At 40.0% G+C, this 15268-nt stretch overlaps 1 protein-coding gene across 2 annotated transcripts; it reads left to right on the top strand.

Annotated features, from left to right (window-relative positions):
• Nucleotides 1-260: 260 nt before the first annotated feature.
• relb (v-rel avian reticuloendotheliosis viral oncogene homolog B) lies at nucleotides 261-13986 on the top strand. 2 transcript variants are annotated; one of them, XM_042414290.1, is made up of 11 exons: nucleotides 261-552; nucleotides 828-848; nucleotides 3846-4012; nucleotides 8027-8359; nucleotides 9264-9430; nucleotides 9599-9690; nucleotides 9835-9966; nucleotides 10077-10181; nucleotides 11362-11577; nucleotides 11754-11825; nucleotides 12526-13986. In XM_042414290.1, the coding sequence occupies exons 1-11, from the start codon at nucleotides 492-494 to the stop codon at nucleotides 12963-12965; spliced, it is 1806 nt and encodes a 601-aa protein (XP_042270224.1). In that variant the 5' UTR covers nucleotides 261-491; the 3' UTR covers nucleotides 12966-13986. The 2 variants fall into 2 exon arrangements, with proteins under 2 accessions (XP_042270224.1, XP_042270223.1); XM_042414289.1 differs by having other exon boundaries at nucleotides 262-552; nucleotides 12523-13986.
• The last annotated feature ends 1282 nt before the right edge of the window (nucleotides 13987-15268 follow it).

Here is a 15268-nt window from a genome sequence, read left to right as displayed (position 1 = left end):
GAGCCAGATTTGAATAGTTGGAAATAGTTTTTCACACGAGACTAAAAGCAAAACTCTTCGGTTAGATTATGTAATGGAAAAAATCTCCTTCTTGGGTCACGATTTTTCTTTTTCTGGGATGAAGATGATGAATATTCAAATGAGTGAAACATGACATAAAGGTAATCAGGCGGCCGCCGTGTACCTGCCGCCTCGGTGGGGGTTTCCCGTTATGGAGGTGACGTGACGTTGAGGGGATTTCCACACACCCAGCCAGCCAATCAGCGCGAGGCTGCTTGCGGAAACACAAAACTAAGGCAAACTACGGTTCAGACACCATTTAACACATGGCTTCATCTCAGTGTAACGCCTCCACAAGGGTCAGCGCACACACGCAGAGCTGCTGTCCACTCTGAAGACTTTTTACAGAAGTTTGGGCTGAAGAGAGAAAGACGTTTTAACCGAGAAAGTAAGGAGAATACCGGGATTTTTACGGTTCGACGGCGAAATTAATGGTTTTGAAGGACTCCTCGCATGCGATGAAAGGCGTTGACATTTCCAAGGGTCCCTCTGGTAGGTTTTGAGTGTTAATTTTCAGGAATTTGTGTGTGTTTCTGTATGTGCGTGCGTGTGTGTGTGTTAGAGAGCCAGAGAGAGAGAGCTGACATCACTGCAAGCATGTGATCTGTCAGCGCGGAGGAGCCAACACCCATCCCCGTGCTCAGAGCACTCCCACCCGGATCTCACTGTCACTGCTTCACCGTGAAAACTGGTTCAACATTTTTACCACCACAGCTCTATTTGTATCCTGTGCTCACTAACAGTCTGCTTCCTGTTTGTCCTTGCAGAGCGGGAGCTGCCAGACTTTGGTGAGTGTACAGTTTTGTTTTGCTTTTGTTACCTTTTGCTGTAGATAAACATGCAGTTATGTGGGATGTAAAACTACTATTTCAAAGTGTGACTTGGTGTGACCTGGTGCAGAAGCAGAAGTAGACCATCATGTGTATTCCTGCTTCCTTATCTCGTGTTTTGGTATGTCACACAAAGCTTTAGGTTAGTATGGTGGTCCAGAGATGCAAAACTCATTTAACATTCTCAAAAACAAAACAAAGAACAGCGAATTGCATTTAAGATTGCAGCTAACTAAAACGCATTTTCATTATTAATTAATCTGCCGATTATTTTCTTGATTAATAGTCTGTATATCTGGTCTAGAAATGTCAGAAAATAATAAAATGACCATCACATTTTCCTGAAGCCCAAATTTACATAATAAAAGAGCTTGCAGTCATTGCAATAGCAGTTCAAAATCCAGATAAATTAATAAGACTTTAATCATTGAAGACTAAAAAACAGTACATATTCATATATGTGAAGCTGAATCCAGTGATATAAATACAATATATATTTTTTAGGGTCTATCTGCAGTCTTGCAGACCTACATGACACACCCACTTTACTACATGACACGCCCCCCAAACCCCAAACCCTAACCATGTCACCGCTCATGCCTAAACCTAATCGATCGGGTGTGTCGTGTAGTAAAGTGGGTGTATTGTGTAGATACAGTGAGTCTGCAGATAGACCTACTTGAATTTTTGCACAGTTTTGCCATTTACAGGCAAATTTACAGGCATTGTACTTAAACAAACTCCTCTTAGAGAATTAACCATAGCGACTTAAAATTTGGTCGGTGTCATCTAAAGACCTTTGCGATGCTAAATTGCGAAGCGTTTGAGTTTTCATGGAATGCCCTTGACATTTTGTGCCGGTCACTTTCCATGTTCGGCCATGAAATAGAAAATTCCTAGGAAAGTTGCTCAGTGGCGCATGAAGCCAAAAAAGCTACTTCCCACTGCAAAGAAATTACCTGGATGAAAACATACCGCGGCCCATAGAACATGCTCACTAGAGACTCCAACTGAGATGGCTAACTTCCAGTTTATCCTTCCGGCTAACTTGAATGGGGATAAAACAATTCAATCATGCGGCTCTTTTAGACTTTCAAAATGTGATCGGACCAAAAGGATCAAATTCTAATAGTGGAACGAGTCATTTTACGGGGGTTGTGACACTCAAAAAAATGTATCTGCCATTTTACAGACGCTCCTTTTCCCATGATTGTGTGCAGGAAAAATTCTTTTTGGGCCCCTATCGGACCTGGAAGTTGTAATTCCATGGTTTGGCCATTATGTCAAATTGGCTTCAAAGCCTGGTGCTGCCCCTGGAGGCTTGGTCTGAACACTACATGTCAATAACGAGTCATAGCATGACCTGCTGGCAACAGGACGTTACAGGTGCTGTACTTTTAAGCAGGTCAACCAGATCATCTCAACTTTGTTCAGGGAAATCTGAAGAGCTTCACACTGTTTTATTGTGAAACTCTTGAGTTTTCATGGAACGCTGTTATTGTGGCAAGCTCAACAATTTGCATGTTTTGTTATGAAAGAGGAAGCTGCAGGTCATTTGTGTTTGTACAGGCTGGTGTTTACTCGACAACTGATTGAAAAGGCATCTAATGTACACATTTGTCTTTACAGGATCAGTTTAAACAGTAGAGAGGTGAAAATGTGTACAGCTGATATCAATGTTAGTAGAAAACCACTGTGTCCACATGTGTTCAGCTGCATAGGAAGTGATATTTAACTCCTCAATGCAATGTCCAGTATTCATGAAAATGTATATCCATGTCAGGCAACCTACAGTAAATATATCGCATTAACAACTCACTTGTGAAACACCACCTACTGGCAACAGGAAGTGAAGCCTAAATTACACATAGTTCATCAAATGTATACACAATTTCCAATATGTGATCTCCAGCGCAACATACTGCACACAGGAAATAATATTTTACCTGTTCACACAGTGTCCCATAATCCTGAAAATTCAGAGCCGCGTCAACCGACAGTAGCGATACCACGGCTGCTTGAAAACGACTTAAACGATTAATTAATCGTCAATAAATAATTGTCAAAATTATTGTTCATATTTTCTACATCATGGCTGCAGAAAATAATAGTTTTGGGTGTCACATATAGCAGATGTCAACCACAGGTCTAAATCAGCACGTGTGAGCTGATGGTAACCATAGCAACAACACCAGTGAACCACTACAAGGTCACTCTTCACAGTAACCATGAATTCAACTGACTGCAAAGTAACGTTACAATAAAATATATGTTTTATTTTCCTTGGTCATTATCATATCAACACAATAATGCACTGCAAGGTGTTCTGATAAAGAAAATAAAGGACTATGTGAAGGAAATTACAATTTTAAATCCAGTGTATACAAGCAAAAAGGTAAAGACTTATTACACAATACTTAACTGTGACATTAAGCATAAAACTGATCTAGAATAAATACAGAAATACTCATCACTGGATCTCGTGATCTACGTAGTTATTAAGTGGAGGCCTAAACATTAGTCACACTCATGAAATATGTGGCATTTACTGAGTGCAATAGCGCCTCTGCTATTTCTCCCCCTGAGGGTTCATGTTTTTTTTTATTCATAAAAATGTTGAACGATGTTTGTGGAAGTGGCCTTTGTTTCTAAAAACGCTGTTGGAAAACCAGAAATAAACAAACGTCAGAGGTTATCAGAGAAATCCCATTTATCACCTGTAGAAACCACATAAAAACTCGACCTTTGCTATCATATTTACAGCTGTAGTTTTACAGTTTTATATCTTTTTATTACGATCATTTAGATGTTAGTTGCAGTTTCACTAACTTTTACTGTTTCATTAGCAACATGATGATGAATCAGTCACAACATTTGAACTGAAATAATCTCCTCAGCCAGTATTTCTTCACTTAGTTTGCCGTCTGACTCACACTATCAATATTTTATTCACAGACCTCATCCAAGAAATCATCATAGAGGACAGTGATTGGTTGGGCGCCTCCCTCCCTAGGCCTCCTCCTCCTCCTGTAGACCTCCTACGCCAGGACCACGAGATGCTCACACAGAGCTCATCGCCATCGTCCCAGCCCGTGCTGGTGGCACGAGGCACTGCGTGTCAGGTGGGTGTGTCCAAAAACATTCTTGGTTGTACTGTATTTGTATCAACATAGTCATTTGTGTTGTTTTTTGGTCTGTCTGTCTATCTCGTCTGGTTTCTACCTCAGTTAGCGGTTTCCTGTATTTGCCTGACTGACTGTTGGCAACACCCGGAGGGGGGGGTGCATGGAGTTGTTTCTTTCAGGTGTGGGTTGTGTGTGCTTCTGGAGTGAGATTGTGTTTTTCCAGTGAAGAGAGTGGCCGTTTTTCGGGGGGCAAACAGGATAAAGAAACTCGGATGAGATTTCAATCCTATAAATCTTTCATGTCAGAGTCAATTTTTCTTTGTATCAGCTTGTGAAAACAGCTGCATATTGTCTTCTGTAGCTCTGGAGGAGCTTTGTCAAGTCTGAGAAAAACACTCGAGTGATATCACTGAGGTCATTTTGGCCATGGAGATCGTGGAGTTGCATTGTGGGAAGAGCAGATCCTGCTGCACCGAGTTTGACCATTCTTTTAAGAAACTGTCTCTTGCATGTAGAGCTGCAATAATTAGTCGACTGACAGAGAATTAACAGGCAACTATTTTGATAATCAAATAATCGCTTTAGTTATTTTTTGCTTGCTTCAGATTCTCAAATGTGAGATTTTTATTGTAAACTGAATGTTTTTTGGTTTTGGGCTGCTGGTCTGACATCAACTTGGGCTGTAGGAAAATATAAAGGGAATTATCACTATTTTCTGACATTTTATTGACGAAACTAAAATTGTATTAATTGAAAAAATATTCTGCAGATTAATCGATAATGAAAATAATCCCATAGTCCCCCATTTGTATGAAAGTGCAACACTTTAGTGTCCCTTTAATGGTTTTGTATTACAGTTGTTTATATAGTGTTAGCTGCTTTTAGCTGCTTTTTTAGCTTTTATCTCAAGACTGAATGCAGAATACATTTTGAATATTAATGAAATTCCTACATTTTACATGTTAAAATGTGGCCACATAATCACCTTCATGTTTGTTTGTTTGTATTTTAATGGAACAGTAGCATAAATATGTTTACAATCCTTCAATAACAACAAGTACACATCCATTACATCCACACTCAACAGTAAATAACACAAACACTGAGATAAAACAACAAAAAACACAAAGACTCAAAGCTATTATCACCTCTTAGATAATTGAGGGGAAAAAAATAGCAACTCAATCCACTAAATCACAAATAAAAGTGGGATAAAAGCTGTGGATAGATGTGATATGTGGCAACTGAAAGCTTGTTAGTGTTAAACTCGACGGCAGAGGAAGCTACAGTTTCTGTTAGGATGTAAAAAAAAAAGGCGGCTGCAACTTCCACATAAAGGTTTATAAAGGATTGAAAGCTGGTGGAAGAAGCTGCAGTGTGTGTTCGATGTTTGTTTCTGCACAGAGCAGTCAGGCCGGTCAGGCTCTTACCATAAACCACGTGGTTTACAGACAGCGGGGAGATCAGACGTGTTGTAATCTGATAAGGCTGCAGTGACGCCGTGGCCTGCACACACAGGTGATAACGTGTGCAACCGTGTGTGACAGTGTGTGAGGTTATAACAACGCCCTGAATTTGAGGTTTTCTGTGTGTAAATACAGTTTGTTCGAGGAGTCTTTGTGGCCTGTGAGAGAGGCAGACTACATCATCATGCTTGAGAGAGAGAGAGAGAGAGAGAGAGAGAGAGAGAGAGAGAGAGAGAGAGAGAGGAGGGAGGAGTGGCTGTGGACGACTTGGAGAAACTGTAATCTGACTCCCACTTTCAGTTTGCCATCCTTTCTGTTTACTAGCCAAACCCACCGGGGGTGAAAGGTCGCATTCTTCACCCTGCGCCGCTCCTCCGATTGGTCGATCCACATCAGGTTGAGCTGACTTCCTATTTCCTGTTCGCTGGCTCTGACTCTGCCAAGCCTTTTGTTTAGCTTCAGTGTTTTTAAGGCTAACAGGTATGCCCCGGCTAACACGCTCGCTGGCACACACACTGACACGCACCATCACTTTGACAACAGACATCTGTGGCTCGACAGGATATAGTGAAACATGATCTCATTCAGAGGCATCTCTGCAGCAACGCTTTACTGAGCTCTCAGCTTTTACTGCTTCACCGGTGGCAAAAGGGATCAACTTCTTTACTTCTTTGTCCCCCTGCAGGTTTGATTATTTATCTGACTTCATGCTAAAGATAGATCATTAAAACTTCCGTGTGTTTCGTGATGTTTACACGTAGCTTGTGATTTTCTGCTTTCTTTTACACCACAATTCAGGCCATCCGAGGCCTAACTTCACACATACTGATGACAGGCAGCGTAGCAGAGAGAGAAAGTAAAAGCAGCGCCCAGAGAGTGAGAGAGAGAGAGAAGTATCAAACCGTGTGTGTGTGTGTGTGAGTGGGAGCGGAAAAGCTGGTGGTCTGTGGTGTAACGGAACAAATAAGACACCAGAATGCAAGAGGAGGAGTCAGACAGCATGAGTTTAACTCCATCTGCTGATAGAAAGCACATGTATGTAGCTGTAGCTATGATGCAGCTTCAGTAGATGACAGACATCTGGCTTCCTGTAAAATACTTCTAATATTTGGCAGCTTATTCAACTCAAACTTACGCTCAGCTCAGATAAAACTAAGTTGATGTTGGTTTCTCATGTTAAGAGGAATTCTATCGACATTGTGGACGTTACAGCTCAGGTTGTTGTTACCTGTTACAAACATCGAGTTTGATTTACGTCCTTGTTTTGAGCAGCATGTAGTTAGTTTTTTTTTAAATTTCAGACACAAGTCCTGTTTTCTCTGTTGAAGGGAGGTGAAGGCTGGTCGCTGCCATCACGAGCTGCAATGATTAGTCGATTAATCAGTCGACAGACAATTAATCAGCAACTATTTTGGTTATTGAATCATTGTTTTAGTCATTTTTAAGCAAATATGGTGATATATTTGTTGCTTTTAGCTTCTCAAATGTGATGATTTTGTGCTTTTCTTTGTCATACATGATAGTCAACAGGATATCTTTGGGTTTTGGACTGTTGCTCAGACAAAATAAGATGTTTAAAGATGTCACCTTGGACTCTTGGAAAATATAACAGGCATTTTCACTATTTTCAGTCATTTTATAGACAAAGTGATTAATTGATAATGAAAATAATCCTTAGTTGCAGCCCTAATGCCACATTTTTATACCAGTTCTTGATTATGGTGATTTGTTGTGGTTTTGGACTCTGTTTATCAAAACCTAAAACTACTCACACATCATTGTACTTTGTATTCCAGAGTTGGTTGACCATCTGTGTCCATACGACAAATGAGTAATTGGTATGTTTTTATTTCTAAAGCCATTCTCAAATTTATTTCCCAGAGTTCATCCCAGATCAGAAGATATATGGGCAGAGACGAGAAAGAAAGTCTTCATGTTTTCTGCTCTGTCTACAAAACAAAATAAATCAGGGCTGCAACTAATCATTATTATTCATTATCAATTAATCTGATGATTATTTTCACGATAAATCGATAAATCGTTTGGTCTATAAAATGTCAGAAAACGGTAAAAAATGTTCATAACTGTTTCTCAAACCCCAAGATGACGTCCTCAAATGTTTTGTTTTGTCCCAACCAACCCCAACGATAGTCAGTTTATTATCATAGAAGACTAAATATACCAGAAATAACACTGTAGAAGCTGGAATCACAGAATTTCCTAAAGAAAATGTCTCAAAACGATGAATCACTTATCAAAATAGTTGCTGATGAATTTTCTGTTGATTGACTAATTGATTAATTGACTAATCATTGCAGCTCTAAATTCTATCTATCTATCTATCTATCTATCTATCTATCTATCTATCTATCTATCTATCTATCTTAACTATTTTTGGTAGAATTCAAGACCATTGTAAACTCGTCTATTTTAGCTTTTTGTTTTGTTTTGTTTGCAACTTTTTCTGCGTCTGTCTTGGCCAGGTCTCTACCTGGTTAAATAAAGGTTAAATAATGTCAATTTGTTATGTTTTTTTCCCCCACAGCCAACGTGCACCTTCCCCCAGCTGCCGCAGCAGACGTGCACTCCCAGGGAAATGGCTCATCCTTCCCGAGGAGCCTCCTCTCATGCCAGCTCCCCTCGCCGCGGTCGTGGCTCCTCGTGTTTGCTGGCCTCCAGGAACTCCGGTGGCGTCTCCTCTCAAGGCCAGGGTGAGACGGATATGCTGGAGCGGGTTCTGGAGAAGCCCAAACTGGTGGTGGTGGAAGAGCCCAAAGAAAGAGGCATGAGATTTCGCTATGAGTGTGAGGGACGGTCAGCCGGCAGCATCCTGGGGGCGTCCGGCACAGAAACCAACAAGACTCAGCCTGCGATTGAGGTAGAGATAATCACGTCAGACTCTATACAGTTAAATTCAGTTTTCGTCTTGGACCTGAAATGGGGTTTTTACTAACTGTTTGATCGTATGTGGTGTGCACACTTGAACCCCCTATGTCGAGTGGTGTAAAAGGGTGGAGCTGGAAGGATGTGGGTTGAAAGAGTCAATCAGAAAGTCCCCACAAATCCAAGCTCAAGTGTGGTCAAAGACGGGCGGTTTATCCCCGCCCCACCCACTAACAAACATTCTTACACACTCATCTTCACCTTATGTAACCACTTTCACACATTGAAGAAGACAATCGAGAGTTGCAGAGATGTTGATGTTCTACTTTTTGTGTAATTTGAATGCAGTTATTTAGTGAACTCTTGCTTAAGATCAAGTTAATATAATGGTATTCATTTTGACAGGTTTGCCTTTTCCCGACTTTTTATTCCTCTTGATGAAATTGGTACCTCTGACACTGGAGTTTTTAAAAATGCTGCTCCTGAAATGATTGTTATCTATTAAGGAAATGGTTGAAAAAGGCTTCCCAAACGTGTCAATGATAATACACAGTAAAAAGGAGACGTGAGAAATATTACTATGCTAAATATATGCACAAATAATGGCACTTAATAACATGAAGAACACACAAAAGGCTTGGATCAACAGTTTGCAATGTGTTTAAAACTTGCTGCTCTTCCTCAGGCAGAATCTTTTGCATATTTTAATATTTTGAATGTCAAATGTTCTCATTTTTGCATTTCTTTTTCTTTGTTCTCTGTGTATATAAATATATATCAGAAAAAAGACATGCTTAGAGTGTGCTGCAACATAATTTAGGCCTACATCACGTGTGATATGTTCACTGTTGCCTTGTAAACTTCTCTTTAACCCTCCTGTCCTGTTTTCTCTCTTTCAGATTCAGGGTCCCATCGACCACATAAAGAAGGTCACAGTCACCGTTTCCTTGGTGACCAAGGATCCTCCACATCGGCCTCACCCCCACTGCCTCGTGGGTAAAGACTGCCCGAACGGTTCGGGAATCTGCATGGTGACAATGAACCCTCACAGCAACCGACGTCACAGGTGCACATACTGTTTTTATCTCTTGTCACATTTTTTTTTTTTTTTTTTTTTTTTAGAAAATACATTTCCTCTTTTCTTTTTTCTCTTCGTCTTTCTCTTTATTCCACCACTGAACATGTATTCCTGATCATCTCATATCATCGTACTGACAAAAATGTGTTTCAACAGCTTCTCTAACCTCGGTATCCAGTGTGTGAGGAGGAAAGAGCTGGACGTTTCACTTCAGAAGAGAAGAAGCCAGAATATCGACCCTTTTCAAAGTAGGACGAGACACACACACGTCAACAATGTTTATATTGCTTAATTTTTTTCTATATATTGATCTGTCTAATAACAATGGATGATGCAGTTTGTTGTGACTCCTCATGGCAGACATCATAATTTTGTGTCTTTTTGTCCCTCAGCTGGTCACTCAAAGGGCATTGAAGACATGGACATGAATGTGGTGCGTCTGTGTTTCCAGTGTGAGCTGGACTGGGAGGACGGCAGGAAAGACTGTCTCAACCCAGTGGTGTCCAACCCGATCTACGACAAGAGTAAGACTCACAAACACACACACACGCTTAACGACTGTAGACCACAGTACAGTAGAAATATGTTGATGTATTTCCTGATTCTCACATGTTTGCTTGTATGTCTTTCACAGAGGCCACAACTACATCACAGCTGAAGATCAGCTGTTTGAACCAGAACAGAGGTTCCTGCATTGGCAAGACAGAGATCTACATGTTATGTGACAAAGTACAGAAAGGTGAGAGAGATAAAACATCAGTCGGTGGAGTTTTATTTGTGTCTGTTCTGCTGCCCGTGTAGAAAATATACAGAGGGTGAACAAAGGAAGCTTCAGAAAGTTGAGTACATCTTTACAGGATTTACGTCTAGGAAACATCTGGCTGAGAATTATTCAAGACGTCTAAACTTCCAAATCTTTTTAAGGATTAATAAAATTAGGTATTTTGCATATAAAACTAGACACAAAACTTTTAATGGTCTCTCTTTAATCTCAGCTGTATTTAGAAACTGGCTTTATTGGATTTGGGGTATTTTTACTGTGTATTGTTAACTGGCAAAGTCAAGTGTAGGAAGGATTCATGTTGTAGACTCAGTGAAGGAAGGTCAGTCAGCTACTTTACAGCCAACATCAAATGATTTCTTGAGTCACTGTGGGCTGGATTTTTTCAGGAAACAGAAAATTTTGTTTAGTTTCTGTTGACTTTTGTTTGTAATGTTATTTTTATCAGTGCAGATATCACAAGGGAGTTTTAGTCATTGACTGCTTGTTGTTTGTCTTTGCTGAGGCTGATTTCCTGTGTTTTGCGCATCATATGTCCTTTTTATATTCTTGCTGTTTGAGAGCAATAAATTACCAACTCTTTTGGCTCTTTCCACAGCTTTAACTTTTTTTTGTGCTGCGCTTGAAAACTCATTTGTAAAACTTGTTATTTTGCAAAACTAGTAGTCAAGTTGCTCAGGGGCACCTCAGTGGTAGTAATGAGGGAGGGCCAAGCTCACTTCTCTAACCTTTAGGCAACCACTGCTCAACAATTGTGACTGTGATTTCCAGTAGTTGCTGTCTGGTGCGACAAAAATAATTTTGAGCTTCAGCTATTTGGTATTTTCGTCAGGCTTTCTGTAGAAAAGGTGTTTCTGTTATTTTGTCCACCCATTTAAAGAGCAAATCTTGTTTTATCCATAAGCTCAGATGTTGAAATGTGATTTCCTCGCTGTTGCATTCTGTGAAAGTTGACACAATATTTGGTATGGCTATAATAAATTAAGATATAAACGGCAGGTACATTCGACAACACTTGAACTTGTCATTCAAAATTGAAATTAGGATAGAAAAATAATTCTTTATTCTCTCATCAGCTTCGGCAATTTATGATTGCGTCTTGATCACAGCGACTTTCTGTGTTGTTGCTGATCCACAGATGACATAGAGATCATTTTCCGACGAGGGCAGTGGAAAGCAAACGGAGAGTTTGCCCAGACAGATGTGCACCGACAGATCGCCATTGTGTTCAAGACTCCTCCCTACCAGGACCAGGACATCACAGAGGAGGTCGATGTCAACGTCTACCTGCGTCGTCTCTCAGACCAGATGACAAGCGAGCCGGTCCCCTTCACGTACCTGCCACACAACCCAGGTGAGTCAGGACTCGACTGTAGCTCTGAGCCTGTCATCACTCTTGATGACAGTGTCTGCTAAATGACTGAAATGTACATGTTATTAAATGTAAAGAATAATTACAGCTAATAATTTTAAGGCTATGAACCATAACAAGAAGTTAATTTAAATATTTCTGAACTTTTACAATCTCAGATCCATATGAGGTGAAGCGGAAGAGAAAGATAAAGTCGGACATCAGCTTTAGAGACAAACCTTGTGCCACAGGTGAGGCTTGGACCTCTTTACCTTTCTTTCATTCACTGTCTTCTTTTTTTACTTTTGCTGGTATGTGTTTAGGCAGTTAGGAGGTAAACTGATGCAATGACTGCATGTATTAACAGGCCTTCTTTTTACAACAAACATTGAGTTGTCATACAGGAAATGCATAAGTGTAAATAATAACATTAATTATGGTTGTATTATACACCAGTTATTGTGCCTGTGAATTGAACAGAGCCGTCATTAACATTATCAGTTGTACTTGTGCTTCAAAATGTCTGCCGTGAAAAAGGTCTAAGAGGAGAAAATCTTTTTCCATAAATAACTTGTATGGACAGCGATGAAGTGCCGTTATAAACCAGTTATAATGTTCCAGGTTTTAAGCAAAGTATAAACTGTACAGAAAGGTACAGTCACAATGAACAGTTACAGCGATGTTTCTACTGTATATTAATGTCAATATCTTGCATGTTACATGGATTTTCTTGCCATGCAAACATACATTTTGTTCTTACACCATCATCAAAATTGCAAAGCACATCCCTTATGATGCACAAAAGTATTGAAATAATCTTTAAATCATTTTTTTTAACAAAAAAATTGCATGTCATGATCCAAGTCCATTACCTGATAACGGACTTCTCATCATATATGTGACATGTATTTATTTCCTCAGTAACACAATCCTTTTCTTCTCGTGCAGCAGAGAGAGCACCTGCAGCAGAGCAGCCCTTCCACTTCCCGCAGGCTCAAACCATGATGCCAGACGAGAGGCTCTGTGCTGCCCCGACTACGGCCTCCGCTTTGGGGGAAATGTGTTACAACGAGCCCCAGGACCCTAACATGAGCACTGATGACCTCCTTAATCAGTTGATAGAAATGCCTGCATTATGGGAAATGTTTTCCGACCCGAACTTCACCTCGTCGATGCCCACCGGCTTTGAGCTGGGGGCCGACCTCAACTCCTCGTTTGCCAACATGGATGTGAACTTAAACCAGAACTTTGGTGTGTACCAGCCGGACTTTTCCCATTTCAGCGACGTGCAGTTCAACAGGCTTGTCACTGAGAACCAGACTCAGCCACAGTCAGAGCCACAGGACTGCCCCTCCAACGTGGTCCACGTGAAGACGGAAGAGGAGCTATGAGGACGTGATGGTCAGGATCATGTAGCACAGTTACGCACTCTTTCTGTCCACATGAAAGGAACAGTTTGACAGTGTGAGACGTGCGCTTTTTTCCACTTTCTTGCTGACAATTAGATGATATCACTCTCATGTCTGTATGCTAAATATGAAGCTGCAACCTGGAGCAGTGACTTGTTGTCACTGATTTCAACCAAGAAATAGTCTGGCACATGACTCCCTGTAAAACAACAACAGCAAGCAAACACTTGGGTTTTTATACAATGGAACAAACAAGATATTGTTAATTAGCAAGCTTTAGAGGTGCTGGTAGGTGGATTTTGTTGCCTTTGGACGCTGGTGCCAGTGTCATATTTACCATACAGACATGAGAGTTGTGTCAATCCCCAATATCTTTGTCTGACAGCCTTGCTGGTCAAGGCTTTAGCAAACAGGAGCGGGTTAACATTCCTTACTATTTGCCCGTAAATGCTGCTAGCATTAATCTTAAGGCTTACAGATCATTAGAAGGTGACTCACATTCATCATGTAGCTTTAAAAGAGAACTGATGAACTTCAACCAAGAAACAGTCTGTAACCCTCCATAAAGTGCTGTGTATTATAGTAAATCATTTGTGAAGTAAAACTAAAATGGCAGTAACGTACTGTAGGCTTGTTTTGTTTGCTTCAGTGTGATTCTGGGAAGACGACCTGACTCCCTACTAGAAGTTGTCAGCAGTAGTTAATGGATTATAGTTTTTAAAACAAAAAAAAAAATCTCAAGTAGTTTTAATCTGAGTAGTTTCACCTTTGCTCTTGTGTGTTATTAGTGTTTAATATTTAATCAACTTAAATGCAATAGAAACCAGTCCTTCTTGTAGCCATAGTGCTGTGTGTGTCAGTTCCCTTTGTTCTGCAGTTTCACTCTTGTGCTAAGCAAGCAGATCTCGTCTCGCTGCTTGTCACAGCTCTGCCCCCTCGCTGTAGCACTGTGGTGTAAATATGTCAAAAATAAAAAATAAAATGTCAATGTCAGTCCAAGTTATTTTTGTCACGTTATTATTTTACCTGGTACTGACTTCTGCTTTTGTTACGACCTGTTGGACGTCAAAAGAAGCAAGATTGCAGAGTGACTAAAGGGACGCTTTTTAATGTGACCCGCCTACACACATTCCTAACCTGCACTATCACTTATAAAAACAATGAAACTTGGCATGTAGATGGTTTAGTACTTTTCACATCTGAAAACTCACAAGAGAATCTTGAATGACTTGTTTGCCCAACAAATTGGAGAGAAACGCTCCAGGCTCCTTCCTTGTTTGTGGTTATTGGACACCTTGTAGTTCGCTTAGTCACAGTGTCTTGACCTTGCATGAGCAACAATGCCTTTTTTCCTCTCAAAAACTTGGCCATCATTTCTTACAGTAATCCTGGCTGAGAAAAATTCTCCATTTCTTCTTTCCTCTTCATAATAGTTCAGTTTGTGTGGCCTCTGCTGAGTCAGACACTGTTTTGTAATGTGTATTGGGAAACTTGTAATACCCCTTTAGGAAATTTTACATATTGAGACATATGGGAAAATTAACACCAACGCTCAACGCCCCATTTCTCTTCATGGTGTATTTACTCTCACCAACTTTCAAATAAAGTTGTTTTAATGACTTTTGATTAAACTATTATTTCTTAGTCAATCCATGAAGTAAGTCTATAAAATTTCAGGAAGTAGAGAAAAATGTCCGTCACAAGTTCCAAGACCCTAAAAGGACATCTTCAAAGTGCTTGTTTTGTCTGACCAACAGTCCAAATTCCAAATATATACACTTTAAAATGATATAAAACAGACAAAAACTAGCAAATCCTCACATGTGAGAAGCTGTATCCAGTGAATGACATTTCTGCTTACTAAATGACCTATATTATCAAAATAGTTGCTGATTATTTCTCTGGTGGAAGAAGTATTCAGATCCTTTACTTAAGTAAAAGTACCAATACACTAATGTAAAAATACTCCATTACAAGTAAAAGTCCTGCATAAAAAATCCTACTTAAGCAAAGCACAAGTATTAGCAGCCAAAAGTGCTTAAAGTATTAAAGTAAAAGTACTTGTTTCACTCTGACTGATATATTATTGGATTAGTCCAGTATTTCCCAACCTAAGGGTCCGGCCCGTCTAAAGGGTCACCAGATAAATATGAGGGGTCGTGAAATGATTAGTAGTAGAGGAAAGAAGAAAAAACAAAGTTCTGCTTTTAGTTTTTGTAATTTTTTTCCCTTATCTTTGATTTTTGGTGAAACATTGGATCACTTGAACAGTTGCTTAAATGAAA

The sequence above is a fragment of the Thunnus maccoyii genome, chromosome 6, assembly GCF_910596095.1.
Source record: "Thunnus maccoyii chromosome 6, fThuMac1.1, whole genome shotgun sequence".
In the NCBI taxonomy this organism is placed as follows: domain Eukaryota; kingdom Metazoa; phylum Chordata; class Actinopteri; order Scombriformes; family Scombridae; genus Thunnus; species Thunnus maccoyii.
The sequence above is the reverse complement of the archived record's forward strand: the minus strand, read 5'-3'. Positions and strand labels throughout refer to the sequence as shown.

What these genes read in the sequence shown, in the direction of transcription:
- relb (XM_042414289.1), top strand. Translation starts at nt 492, where the DNA reads ATGGTTTTGAAGGACTCCTCGCATGCGATGAAAGGCGTTGACATTTCC. An exon ending in GAATATCGACCCTTTTCAAA is followed by an intron (nt 9,691 to 9,834) that starts GTAGGACGAGAC and finishes TTTGTCCCTCAG; the next exon opens with CTGGTCACTCAAAGGGCATT. An exon ending in ATGTGACAAAGTACAGAAAG is followed by an intron (nt 10,182 to 11,361) that starts GTGAGAGAGATA and finishes GCTGATCCACAG; the next exon opens with ATGACATAGAGATCATTTTC.